We start from the raw sequence: 14,713 nt of genomic DNA, 5'->3' as shown, positions 1-14,713 counted from the left end.
GCGAAGTCAGGGTGATACAGAGGGTGGTGGTGCAGTCAGGGTGGTACAGGGAGGGGTGGTGCAGTCAGGGGGAGGTGGTGCAGTCATGGTGATACAGGGGGAGGTGGCGCAGTCAGGGGTGATATAGAGGGAGGAGACAGTCAGTGAGGGGTGATACAGGGGGAGGTAGTTCAGTCAGAAATAATACAGGGGGAAAGAGGCTCAATCAGGATGATACAGGGGGAGGTGGCGCAGTCAGGGGTGGTACAGGGGTAGAGGGGCTCAGTCAGGGTGATACAGGGGGAGGTGGCGCAGTCAGGGTGATACAGGGGGAGGTGGCGCAGTCAGTCAGGGGTAATACAGTGAGAGAGGGGCACTGTCTGTATGATACAGAGGGAGGTGGCACAGTTAGGGTGATACAGAAGGAGGTGGTGCAGTCAGGGTGATACAGGGGAAGGTGGCGCAGTCATGGTGATATAGAGGGAGATGGCGCAGTCAGGGTGATACAGAGGGAGGTGGTGCAGTCAGTCAGGGGTAATACAGTGAGAGAGGGGCTCAGTCAGTGTGATACAGAGGGAGGTGGTGCAGTCAGGGTGATACAGGGGGAGGTGGCACAGTCAGGGTGATACAGAAGGAGGTGGTGCAGTCAGGGTGATACAGGGGAAGGTGGCGCAGTCATGGTGATATAGAGGGAGGAGGCGCAGTCAGGGTGATACAGAGGGAGGTGGTGCAGTCAGTCAGGGGTAATACAGTGAGAGAGGGGCTCAGTCAGTGTGATACAGAGGGAGGTGGTGCAGTCAGGGTGATACAGAGGGAGGTGGCACAGTCAGGGTGATACAGGGGGAGGAGCGCAGTCAGGGTGATACAGGGGGAGGAGCGCAGTCAGGGTGATACAGGGGGAGGAGCGCAGTCAGGGTGATACAGGGGGAGGTGATGCAGTCAGTCAGGGGTAATACAGTGAGAGGGGTGATACAGGGGGAGGTGGCGCAGTCAGGGTTATACAGGGGGAGGTGATGCAGTCAGTCAGGAATAATACAGTGAGACAGGGGCTCAGTCAGTGTGATACAGGGAGGTGGCGCAGTCAGTGTGATACAGACGGAGGTGGTACAGTCAGGCTGATACAGGGGGAGGTGATGCAGTCAGTCAGGGGTAATACAGTGAGAGAGGGGCTCAGTCTGTGTGATACAGAGGGAGGTAGCACAGTCAGTGTGATACAGAGGGAGATGGTGCAGTCAGGGTGATACAGGGGGAGGTGGCACAGTCAGGGTGATACAGGGGGAGGTGATGCAGTCAGTCAGGGGTAATACAGTGAGAAAGGGGATCAGTCAGTGTGATACAGATGGAGGTGGCGAAGTCAGGGTGATACAGAGGGTGGTGGTGCAGTCAGGGTGGTACAGGGAGGGGTGGTGCAGTCAGGGGGAGGTGGTGCAGTCATGGTGATACAGGGGGAGGTGGCGCAGTCAGGGGTGATATAGAGGGAGGAGACAGTCAGTGAGGGGTGATACAGGGGGAGGTAGTTCAGTCAGAAATAATACAGGGGGAAAGAGGCTCAATCAGGATGATACAGGGGGAGGTGGCGCAGTCAGGGGTGGTACAGGGGTAGAGGGGCTCAGTCAGGGTGATACAGGGGGAGGTGGCGCAGTCAGGGTGATATAGGGGGAGGTGGCGCAGTCAGGGTGATACAGGGGGAGGTGGCGCAGTCAGAGTGATACAGGGGGAGGTAGTGCAGTCAGGGTGATACAGGGGGAGTAACTTAGCCCCTCCCCCTCCCCAGACTAAAGGCCCCCCATTTACACTTATTTTTAGGCTTGCAGGGGGGCCCTCCTTCAACCATTGCAGCTGCAGCAGGGAGTCATCTATCTCCCTCTGCTGCTTACACTGTGGGGGAGGGGAGCGCACGTTACAGGTGACAGCAGCTCATAAGGCCTCTTTCTCACTTCAGTTGTTTGACGTCAGTCAAAATCCGCCGTTTTTAGAAAAAAAATCAGATCCGCCATTTTTTTTGGCAGATCCGTTATAATTTTGTCGTCCGCTGTCTTGTGTGGACAGACAATGGAACGTTTTTTGCCTGCGTTGAAACAGCGGATAGTAACGGATCTGTCGCTTTCCGCCATGTGCTATAATGGACGCCTATGGGCGATGGATCCGTTGGGATTATGGCTGAAGTGAACGCCATGCAAGGTGAAACCAGTGCAATAACTGACGAAGGAGACTAAATCCAAAACGCGCGTCGTGGCGCGTTCTTGCCGGCACACCGCTTCCTATTTTTACAGCTTATAGGTATATTTGCCCAAATAATAGCACTGGTTTCACCTTGTGTGGTGTTCACTTCAGCCATAATCCCTTTTATTTTTGTACTATTGCTGCACACGGTTTTTACTTATTATGGTTATATATACACTTTATTAGGACCTTGTGGGTTTTTGTGCAATTTACCTGTTTGCATTACTTAAGCCTATGCATTCATTTACTGGATGGGTCTCCATCATTTTAATATTTTATTTATAAGATTTTTGCACATATGGAGTCCTTTGTATATCCATCTGCGGTTATGTGTCTTGCTTATTTTATTATATTATGCACTGGTATTATGTGTTTTTTTGTGCCATTAATCAATAAAGGTTATTTATAAAATTACTATTTTTTAGTATTATTTTATATACTGTTGATTATATATATATATATATATATATATATATCTTTTTCACCACTGACTCCTGCTCGTTTTTTCTCCGCCATTCTCTGTGGTTTTTTGTTAGCAAATATGCAATGCGTAACACAAACTTAGATTCCTCTCCCCCCTAAAAAAATGAAACAGCGACAGATTTTATTGCCGAAAATAAGCACATATTTTGCCCTATGGAATGCAAATCTGTGATGATACCTTCGACAGAAAATCTGCAGAAGTGGTTAATTTACCCCGCAGATTTCGTCTGCATGCACTTGAATATGACTTTGTGACATCTCGCTCACAACACTGCGGCTAAATGTAATCCGTAAAAATATTGGTATTGAGAATCGTTGCTGACTGATCCTTCTTCATTGTGCACCATGTAAGCTTTTGCTAGAGAACTGAATCCTATTTACAAAGCACTTTCTATATTATTAGCATTCGTCTATTGCTTTGTTATTATGGACTTTTGCCTCTCATCAATATCTCAAATCTGTCTGTAGATGAACAGTGTTGATAGAGATTATTGGTCATTTTAGCCTTCTTAGGCTAGTTTCACACTAGCGTTCGTGGGCGCAGCGCAGGGTCGCCGCTAAGCCCCGTCCCCGGCCGCTCCCCCTCCGGTCAGTTCCTCCTCTGATCGCATGAGGCTGCATGCGATCAGCGTATCCTATATTTAGCATTGGATTCGCTGATCATGCGCTGACCGTGCGCTTCTCTGATTTTGCTGGCGCTGTGCCCAGCGCACAAAAAACGCGCTGTGTTGCATTTTTGTGCTCTGGCCGCAGCACCAGGAAAATCAGACCAGCGCACGGTCAGCACACGATCAGCGTATCCAATGCTAAATATAGGATACGTTGATCGCATGCAGCCTCATGCGATCAGAGGAGGAACTGACCGGAGGGGGAGCGGCCGGGGACGGGGCTTAGCGGCGGCCCTGCGTTGCGCCCACGAAAGCTAGTGTGAAACTTGCCTTACTTGTAACAAAATAGTAATACAGTACCTGTATTGATATAGGTAATTTAAATTTTGTGTTTTATTTTATTTGCAGTTTCTTCTTGGGACACGCAGGCGCATTAGTTAGGATGATGGAAAATAAAGAGATCATTTATGACCCCTTCTTTGAGTGGTATGTATCTTAATGCCAAATATTTACTCAATGTATCAAAGGATTAGTTTTATGAGTATTAACCTTTAGGTATTCACCTTGATTATGATGACCGTTCAAAGTTCTCTCATCCTGTCCCTTCTTATTCTTTCCATCCTTATCCTTTGCTAAATTATACATAATGTGCCCTACACTAGGGGCAGGCTAATTATTAGTCCATGGGGACCATGAAGAACCCAATTCCAAATTGAAAGCTAAAGCGTTTTTTATCCTCATCTCATACCGATAACTTCTCCACAATGAAAGTCCAAGTAGATATCAAGTTATTTCATACAACGTAAGTCAAAGTAAGTATCAAGTTAGAAGAAAAATCCTCCATTGGTTTACCGACTGCCCTTTAGGATCACTCAAGCTCACACTGGTCGAATAGGAGATTTAGCTTCCACAACATATTTGGCCACCAAGGTCCTACATTTGGAGGGGACTTTTGAGCTAATCACTTGTCACCAGGGTCTTTATCCTTAAACCTTAAGGCCTCCTTACACATTTGAGAAAAGATAGCCAATTCTGCCAACTATCTGATTTATATGTGGGTTTTCCGAATCTCCCGCAATGTTTCTTGTCTAGGGAAAGTTGTATTTCAATATTTCAATGCCAAATTAATTTGTACTCACAAGCAATGGCGTAGTGTGGCTTTCCAGTGCATGGGGCAAGACATGTATTAGTACTCCCTGCATCCCCCTTTCAATCAAATAATGTCCCCTGAATACCCTGTTAAGTAAATACTAGTACCCCCTCAATAAGTAATTATGCACCCAAAAAATAATATTACCTTCTTCATGCTAAGTTTATATACAAGGGGCTGAGTCATCTCGCCGACACATAAATCTGGCCAGCAACGGCAGCGCAATACGGGGACATCATTAGGACGCCTACGCCGTGACACTGATGACTTGTAAGCTGTAGCTCTGCAGAAGGACAGAGGGTGGTGGGGCAGGGGGCTTATGATTCCTGCTTCACCCAAAGATCCAGTTGTATCAACATCACATTGAATGATATATAGTTCAATATGGCATTTCTGATCTCGCGTTTTATCTACCCTGAAATCAAAATGATAGGGCATGTTGAAATCCAACAGCACCATCCTTCTTTCCCATGATATTTGCTATTAGGAAAAGTTAAGACCCCCATACATATTAGATAGTAGACCCATCAAACTGATATTGATAGGATCAGATGACGGTAATTTAAAATTAATGTCCTCCTTATGTTTTGACTTCTTTAGTTCGAATGGAGCCGATCAGAGCCTCAATTTACAGTGGGTACGAAAAGTATTCAGACCCCTTTAAATTTTCACTCTTTGTTTCATTGCAGCCATTTGGTAAATTCAAAAAAGTTCATTTTTTTTCTCATTAATGTACACTCTGCACCCCATCTTGACTGAAAAAAAACAGAAATGTCGACATTTTTGCAAATTTATTAAAAAGGAAAAACTGAACTATCACATGGTCATAAGTATTCAGACCCTTTGCTCAGACACTCATATTAAGTCACATGCTGTCCATTTCCTTGTGATCCTCCTTGAGATGGTTCTACTCCTTCATTGGAATCCAGCTGTGTTTAATTAAACTGATAGGACTTGACCTGTAGACTGTACTTGCGTGTTCCTTGTCTTACACATGTTTATTATACTTGTCTATATTTCCCCTTTTCACATGTAAAGCGCCATGGAATAAATGGCGCTATACAACTGCACAATAATAATAATTTGTACAGGCACACACCTGTCTATACAGGTGTAGGATCCCTCTTGGATATTACCTATACTTGCTCCTAATGACTGAAGGGAAAAACTTATTTTTGGGGTCTATCTAGCTCCTTCTTCTAAATAATAAGCAGAATTAATGTATAATATATCCAAATAATAGGGCCTAACAGGAATGGCACTTCACAAATGCAACTATATCCAAAAAGACAAAAGAAGTTAAGCCATAAAATACATAACCTTTATTAAAGCACAATGGTCAAACAATAAAAACACAATAAAAGGAGATGCAAGTCCAATAAAGCCAAACAAGGTAAGTATGTACATATATTACCATGTGGTAGACAGATACCAGTAGGAAGTACAAGAGTAAACTTAGTATAATATCATAGTGAATACTAATAAAAAACTGCCTACATGGTAAACTCTATATCCACTCTGCAAGAAGTGGTAACGAAAGATATTTCACATGTACAGTTATCTCACCACTACTAATAAATTAGTGCACAATGCATGTACATAACTAGCAGCACATACCAAAAATATACACCGTAGGTCTCCCAATATGAAAAAACCTCACAAAATGAGTAAAATATAAAGTGTAAACACTGACCAATATGTGTACAATATATAATGCATGTATGGCATACAGTGCAAATAGCAGCTAAGTAAAGCTAGTGCTAACATAGTAAGCAATGTCCACATTGCAGTGATCTCAGCAGCTCACATAGTATATAAAGTGCAGAGTGCATAAAGGAAACATACAACCTTATAAGGCACAGTCCCCGACGCGCGTTTCACTCTAGCTTCGTCCCAGGGGGTAATGCATCTCCTTTTATTGTGTTTTTATTGTTTGGCCATTGTGCTTTAATAAAGGTTATGTATTTTATGGCTTAACTTCTTTTGTCTTTTTGGATATAGAATTAATGTATAGTTGACTTTTTACTTATAATGAAGACTTGGTTCCCTTCCTAAAGCCGACCATAAAAGTTACCTGTAAACCTCCTTTAAAAAGACTGTTCTTGATAATGTTTTCAGTCCCAGATCCACACATGATTTATTTCTACATTATAATTCTAGATTAATATATATATATATATATATATATACACATACACACACACAAAAGTATTCATGTTTCAATTTACTATTGATTTTCTAGGATTGAGAAGTATGGTCCTGTAATACGCCTTAATGCGATACACAAGGTGATGGTCTGGGTTATTAGCCCTGAAGGTGTTAAGGTAAGCTATCAAACAGTTTTACATGTACCCAATTATTGTGCCCCCTCCACATCCCACCTTCAAGAGCTTTTCTAACCTCTCATTTTCTGACTTCCTTTGCAGCTATAACAGCTTTTGCTCTTCTTTGAAGCCTATCTACAAGATTTTAACAGGGTTTGTGGGAATTATCCCCCATTCATCCAGATGAGCATTTGTGGTGACAGACACTGATGTTGGAGGAGAGACCTGACTCACAACCTCCACCTGGTTCATACCAAACATCTTAGTTGAGGTTGAGGTCCAGGCTCTGTGCGGCTATTCATGTTCTTTCACACCATCTCCCTCAACCATTTCTGTATGGACCCTGTGCACTGGGTACAGTCACAGGAAATAGGAAAGAGCCTTCTCCAAACTGTTCCCACAAAGCAGGATGCTATAATTTTCCAAAATGTATTGCATGTTTAAGCAGTATGGTTTCTTTTCACTGGAACTAAAGGACCATCCCTGAAATACATCCCCACAGCATTATCGTCCTCCACCAAACTTTACAGCAGGCACAATGCAGTCAGGCAGGTAATGTTCTCCTGGCAGGTAACATTACATTGGACAGTAGGGAGAGTGAGAGTTAATGGTTGGGACTAACCCAGAGTGGAATGGGGCTAAATTGAAGGGGGAGACAAAGTTTAATGACAGAAAGAGCCCATAGTGTATACTAAGAGGACCTAAGGTCCAGAATGAGCAGTACCACACTTCGTGGATATCTTTAGCCATGAGAAGAGACAGAGAGACAGGTGTAGCGTGATCTGGAGCAAAAACAAGGAAAGTAACTGAGTCACACTTTGAATTTCCGGAGAAGATTTCAAGGAGAGGACTCCTAGCAGTTCGGCCTAGAGTCTATAACTCGTAAAGGTAACGGCCTAGAAGGGACAGAGTATGTAAGACGGAGAGAGTGCCCTGAGCGGGAGTTCCAGAACATCAGTAGAAGAGAAGATAAGTACCCAACATACAGGCACCATAGCTCCCTAGAGGGCAAAAGAAGACATGGAACTGTGGGTTGAGTAAGGACTCTTGCTATCTGAACTGAGCTGGGTTGTGTTGAAGTAGTAAGGAATAGTGAAGACCAAGTAAGCAGAGAGAAGAGAAAAGGATTGAATTTGTGTGAGGAAAATGTTGCGTATTGTGAAAGAAACATTTGAGAAGATATTTACCCCCTATATCCTGCATATGATCCTCACCAAGTTAATATTCAGTAAAAGGTTTATTTTCAACTGGTGGTCTCCCTCATTGAACTGTTAAACATCTGTTCCTGGCCAACTAACAACATTGGTTACATGAGGTCTGCAAGGACGTACTGCCCCCCCACAACCTTACACACCCAGCCAGGACCTCCACCTTCATGTAATCTGCTGTGGTGTGAGAGATGAGTACCTCACCCATGGTTAACGCCACACACAGCCTTACATTAATACCAAAGGAGGTTTGGACTTTGCCATTGTGGAGTCAGCAGAGCATTGATGACTTTTATGCCCTCTGCTGCCTCTCAAACCCACATCATGAAGCTACCAGCGGGGTCATAGATTTGAGCTGATGTTGGTGACGGAAGAGGCCAGGTTTACAATATTTTACAGTTTTTCTAAAGCCTACTTTTAGCTAGCATCTGTGTAATGCAAATGGTTAAACTGAGAAAACCTCTACCTCTGACAGCAAAAGGCAACCAAAGATCCTTAAGACAGCACTTATTCAAACTTCGTTTTGTAAATTAAAACCTTTTGTTTCCCCTCTTGTGTAGCACTGGTTGTACTTATCAGTTGGATCCTCCGTTGTATGCTCATGCTCGATGTTTATTTTTTTATAGGAATTCTTATTGTCACCAAAATACACCAAAGATGATTTCTATGTACGTCTGCATTTCATATTTGGAGCGAGGTAACAATTGGTCATCATAGTTATAGTAATATCTAGAATTTTGATTACTAAAGTTTGTCAAACAGAGGCGATAAAGTTGTACTTCGACATTGGTGCAAAATGACCCCACTGTCATATAAAAATACCATAATTACTTTAAACATCACATCAGGTGGTATCAGTGAAGACTTTGGATTTGGACTGAGAAAGCTCAACCTACAGTAGATCTAAGTTCACTGAACTGTTAACTAAATTGTCACTTTACCCAGATGAACCCAAAATATATATCTAGGAAGATGAATGTGGCCCAGACTTCTATGATATCATGGGATACTGTGCAGCCAATGGTAATACATCAATGTCCATTTTCTTGTAAGATATGAAAAGTTTTTTGTTGTACATTGCCCATTTCCTTGCCCTGGTGACCCTTTATGGAGGTTTTGGGACTTAGCGGAACACTCAAGTCCACCGTATTCCAGTGTTGAAGTGTTCGGGCCTTCTTGACTCACTTCTGTTATTTCCTTAATATGCAGTAGACTAACATCCAACTTCTTGTGATCTCATAGTTGACATGTTACCTCAATACTAGTTTTCACATATTTTTTCAATTTTATTTACTCTACTGTGGTAATTCCTACTTTCAGAATTTTGGGAAAAGATCAGTATCACAACAAAAAAAAATTACATCCAGGTACCTTATAGATAACATTGTTTCTGGAGTCGTTCTCTTTCTTTTCTTCTTCATCCTGTCCAGGCGCCATGATGACTTTTCTCATTCACAGCCCGTCTCTGCAGACTTCCATCTTCTCTGGTCCTCTGCAGCACATCCCCTTTGACATGTAATCTCAATACTAGTATTCACATGTTTCTTTTTACTGTCTCAATTCCTACTTTCAGATTTATGGGTAAAAGTTTGCTAACAGATGTGGATTATGACCACTGGCACAAACAAAGGAGACTTATGGATCCAGCATTCAGCAAAAGGTAAGTACTTTTGAGTCAGCACTGTTGGCAAAACCTAAGACTTAAAGACCCCCGTACATATAAGACTAATGTCAACAGAAAACGATAATATTGCCTAATTTGCTGACAGTTTAATGTGTATGGGCTCTCCCAGCTCTTCCCCAACAGATTATGTTGATTGGGTATTAAATTTCAACATGCCTAATTCTTGTTCCCCGACATCATTTGTCAGGGAAAGTTAAAAGAACATTAAATGGTCACCCATTCCAGACAAAATTGATGGGTTTGGCCAACATAGATCCAAAGTGTATGGAACCCTTTAAAGGGGTTTTCTGGTCTTTTTAAAAGCGTAACAGTGGGAAACCATCCTTAGAAAATATAGAATGTAGACATACTTTCTCCGTGAATCCATATCCTTGTGGTCTCTGCCAGACTGGAAGAAAGAATGTTATGACCACCAGCTACTGACTGGCTGTAGGATTAGGTTAGGTCTCTGTTGGTCGGGACATCATTGCTTCCACACTGTGAAGATTGTAGGATCAGCAGTGGTAAAGTGGGGATGATTTCTCCCAACCTTAGCAAAGAAAATAAAGGTCATTCATTCCCAGAATCCATCCTCAACTCCAGCACTGCCGTTTCAATGGTTTCTGCTGAAACAGAGGCGATAATGTCATTTCCATCAGTAACTGGACTGCTGAATGGCTGCAGGATCAGGTCATTAGTGGTCGGAGCATAATTTTTTACAGTCTGTTGGTGACTGTTGGATCAGCAGTGTTGTAGTGGAGATTGATTCTGCCGACTTTAGAAAACAAAAAGGTATACTTACTCCTAGAATCCATCTCCAACGCTACCACTTTAATAGCACCCGCTAGACTGCAAGAGAAGATGTCATACCCACCAGTCATCAGACTCCTGAAGCCACTGCTGAGCTGCAGTCAGGTCACTGGTGGTTGGGATGTCACTGCTTCCAGTCTGGTGTACATTGTTGCAGTGGTGGCACTGGAACAAGGGTGGATTCTGGTGGTAAATATGCCTTCTTTTTTTCTTTTCTAAGTTTGCTTTCCTACTGTCACATTGCTAAAATGACTGGTAAGCCCTTTTAAGTACCAACCAGTAGTGATGTAATCATAACCATTGTAGGGATTCACTCTCTCAGGTAGGCATTAGGTAGAAATCACATAGGCAATGTGGTTTGGTCCAAAGAGGCGCAGTTTTATTGGTTTCATAAAACTTCAAGAGATTTAAAAGCAGAAACAGCCTCTTCTGAGCACAAAGGATCAAAGCAAATTATCAATTCATTTAACAGACACATATTAGTACGGGCTCACTCAAACAGTCCTTTCTTCCGGAGCAAACTTTATACACAGAAGAGGTACAGACGGTTATACCACGTGTCGGTATCCCCTTCAGCTTGAGCTTCAGCAGCTTCCAGCGCCAAACAGAAGTATTCAACTCCATGCACTGTTCTCACTAAACAGCCTGGAGCTTCCACATGTTTCTCTGCAGCTCCAACACACAGACGGCGCAGCTTTCCTAGTTGACCCATGTAGTCTCTATTCAAAGAGAAACTCCAGCACATCTCACTTCAAGCTACAGCTCACATCTTGGCTGGTCATTCACAAGCTCAAGCAGACTTGACTCTGCTTCATCCAGTAGACTGACATACCTAGTGAACACAGTCAGGTACATCTAATCAAATCCTGCAGAGCTAGGACTTAACTCTGTCCTACCTGGCTCTGCTACACCATGTATGAGGCCATATTTCATCAATATCCAGAATGTCCAAGATTAGAATATAATAGACAACTCCTACCAGTCCACCTAAATATTACTTACAGTCAGGGTCGGACTGGGGTGTCTGGGCCCACCAGGGGAATGGACTCTAGGGGCCCACCCTACAGTTATATGCAAATATCTGTCAGTCATTATCCCCATTATAATGGAGCATTGGCTGTAAAACACAGGCGGCTCCTGCACATCTACTGTGCGCTCCCATAACTGGGATGTATAATTACAGTAGCTTACATTAATGGGGTTCTTTGGTTAAAACAAGTTATCACCGATCCATGGGCTCCACAGGATAGGTGATCGCTTAGGTCCGACCATTAGAAACTGCACCGATTGGAAGAATGAGGAAGTTTTATCCCTGACAGGACACTTATCCCCATTTTAAAATGGAGTGGCAGGTGGGATATCTGACCGAAGCTCCATTCATTCTCTTTGGGTCTTCTATAAAAAAACAAGTTCAGCCGCTGAGGGAATGAATGGATCAGTGATCAAGTCAGACATGCCACTCCAGTCTAATGGGGATAAAAGCTCCACATTCTGCCGATTGGGTCCACATAGTCCGCCATACAATATTATGGGCAACCACATAGTCCAACATACAATATTATGAGCACCCACATAGTCTGCCATACAGTATAATGGGCACCTCATAGTCCAGAATACAGTATTATGGGCACCACATAGTCCGCCATACAGTATTATGGGCAACCACATTGTCCACCATACAGTATTATGGGCAACCACATAGTCCTCCATACAGTATTATTAGCACACACATAGTCCACCATACAGTATTATGGGCAACCACATAGTCCGCCATACAGTAATATGGGCAACCACATAGTCCGCCATACAGTATTATGAGCACCCACATAGTCCACCATACAGTATTATGGGAAAGCACATAGTCTGCCATATAGTATTTTGAGCACCCACATAGTCCACCATACAGTATTATGAGCACCCACATGGTCCGCCATACAGTATTATGGGCACCTCATAGTCCAGCATACAGTATTATGGGCACCACATAGTCTGCCATACAGTATTATGGGCAGCCACATAGTCCACCATACAGTAATATGGGCAACCACATAGTCCGCCATACAGTATTATGAGCACCCACATAGTCCATCATACAGTATTATGGGAAAGCACATAGTCCGCCATACAGTATTATGAGCACCCACATAGTCCATCATACAGTATTATGGGCAACCACATAGTCCGCCATACAGTATTATGGGCAACCACATAGTCCGCCATACAGTATTATGGGCAACCATATAGTCCGCCATACAGTATTATGGGCAACCACATAGTCCTCCATACAGTATTATGAGCACCCACATAGTCCACCATACAGTATTATGGGCAACCACATTGTCCACCATACAGTATTATGATCAACCACATAGTCCTCCATACAGTATTATGAGCACCCACATAGTCCTCCATACAGTATTATGAGCACCCACATAGTCCTCCATACAGTATTATGGGCAACCACATTGTCCACCATACAGTATTATGATCAACCACATAGTCCACCATACAGTATTATGGGCACCTCAAAGTCCAGCATACAGTATTATGGGCACCACATAGTCCGCCATATAGTATTTTGAGCACCCACATAGTCTGCTATACAGTATTATGAGCACCTACATAGTCCGCCATACAGTATTATAAGCACCTCATAGTCCAGCATACAGTATTATGGGCACCACATAGTCCAACATACAGTATTATGGGCAACCACATAGTGCTCCATACAGTATTATGGGCAACCACATAGTCCACCATACAGTATTATGGGCAACCACATAGTCCACCATACAGTATTATGAGCTCCCACATAGTCCACTATACAGTATTATGGGCACCACATAGTCCGCCATACAGTGTTATGGGCCCCATATAATGCTCCTCCATACAGTATTATGGGGCACCTGCTCCTTCATACAGTATTATGGGCCCCCTGCTCCTCCATGCAGCATACTATGGCCTCCTCTGCTCCGGCACAGCTTCCAGGGAGCATGGTGATGAGAATGATATACTATTAAACTGCGTAAGCGACAACCATGGGGCCCCCAGAAACCTATTTTTCCTCTCATTGTGGCCCCATCAGGTAGCCGGCATTCCAGGGAGGATGGTGAGATTATGATATACTATTACACACTGCATAGGCGACCAACATGGGCCCCCAGAAACCTATTTTTACTCTCATTGTGGCCCCATCAGGTAGCCGGCACTTCCAGGGAGGATGGTGAGATACTATTACACTTACACTAAGTGTAATAGTATCTCACCATCCTCCCTGGAAGTGAGATAGTCCGCCATACAGTATTATGGGCACCTCATAGTCCAGCATACAGTATTATGGGCAACCACATAGTCCTCCATACAGTATTATGGGCAACCACATAGTCCGCCATACAGTAATATGGGCAACCACATAGTCCGCCATACAGTATTATGAGCACCCACATAGTCCACCATACAGTATTATGGGAAAGCACATAGTCTGCCATATAGTATTTTGAGCACCCACATAGTCCACCATACAGTATTATGAGCACCCACATAGTCCACCATACAGTATTATGGGCACCTCATAGTCCAGCATACAGTATTATGGGCACCACATAGTCCGCCATACAGTATTATGGGAAACCACATAGTCTTCCATACAGTATTATGAGCACTCACATAGTCCGCCATACAGTATTATAGGCAACCACATAGTCCGCCATACAGTATTATGGGCAACAACATAGTCCGCCATACAGTATTATGGGCAACAACATAGTCCGCCATACAGTATTATGGGCAACCACATAGTCCGCCATACAGTATTATGGGCAACCACATAGTCCGCCATACAGTATCATGAGCACCCACATAGTCCACCATACAGTATTATGAGCATCCACATAGTCCACCATACAGTATTATGGGCAACCACATAGTCCACCATACAGTATTATGGGCAACCACATAGTCCGCCATACAGTATTATGGGCAACCACATAGTCCGCCATACAGTATTATGGGCAACCACATTGTCCACCATACAGTATTATGGGCAACCACATTGTCCACCATACAGTATTATGGGCAACCACATAGTCCTCCATACAGTATCATGAGCACCCACATAGTCCACCATACAGTATTATGAGCATCCACATAGTCCAACATACAGTATTATGGGCAACCACATAGTCCACCATACAGTATTATAGGCAACAACATAGTCCGCCATACAGTATTATGGGCAACCACATAGTCCGCCATACAGTATTATG

The 14,713-nt window shown here is 43.5% G+C and overlaps 1 protein-coding gene and 1 long non-coding RNA gene across 2 annotated transcripts in view; one reads left to right on the top strand and one right to left on the bottom strand.

The window, feature by feature from the left end:
* LOC141091929 (uncharacterized) overlaps positions 1-14,713 on the bottom strand; it is a 58,738-nt gene that overhangs the window by 42,141 nt on the left and 1,884 nt on the right. The gene's annotated exons all lie outside the window — the stretch shown is intronic.
* LOC141091928 (cholesterol 24-hydroxylase-like) overlaps positions 6,691-14,713 on the top strand; it is a 67,896-nt gene continuing 59,873 nt past the window's right edge. Inside the window, exons 1-3 of the mRNA XM_073577715.1 lie at positions 6,691-6,767; positions 8,602-8,672; positions 9,549-9,635. Coding sequence (XP_073433816.1) covers positions 6,735-6,767; positions 8,602-8,672; positions 9,549-9,635 — 191 coding nt within the window. The 5' untranslated portion in view covers positions 6,691-6,734. The remainder of the gene's footprint in view (positions 6,768-8,601; positions 8,673-9,548; positions 9,636-14,713) is intronic.

Source organism: Dendrobates tinctorius, unplaced genomic scaffold, assembly GCF_039654945.1.
Source record: "Dendrobates tinctorius isolate UK_male_01 unplaced genomic scaffold, ASM3965494v1 ptg000057l, whole genome shotgun sequence".
NCBI lineage: Eukaryota > Metazoa > Chordata > Amphibia > Anura > Dendrobatidae > Dendrobates > Dendrobates tinctorius.
The sequence above is the reverse complement of the archived record's forward strand: the minus strand, read 5'-3'. Positions and strand labels throughout refer to the sequence as shown.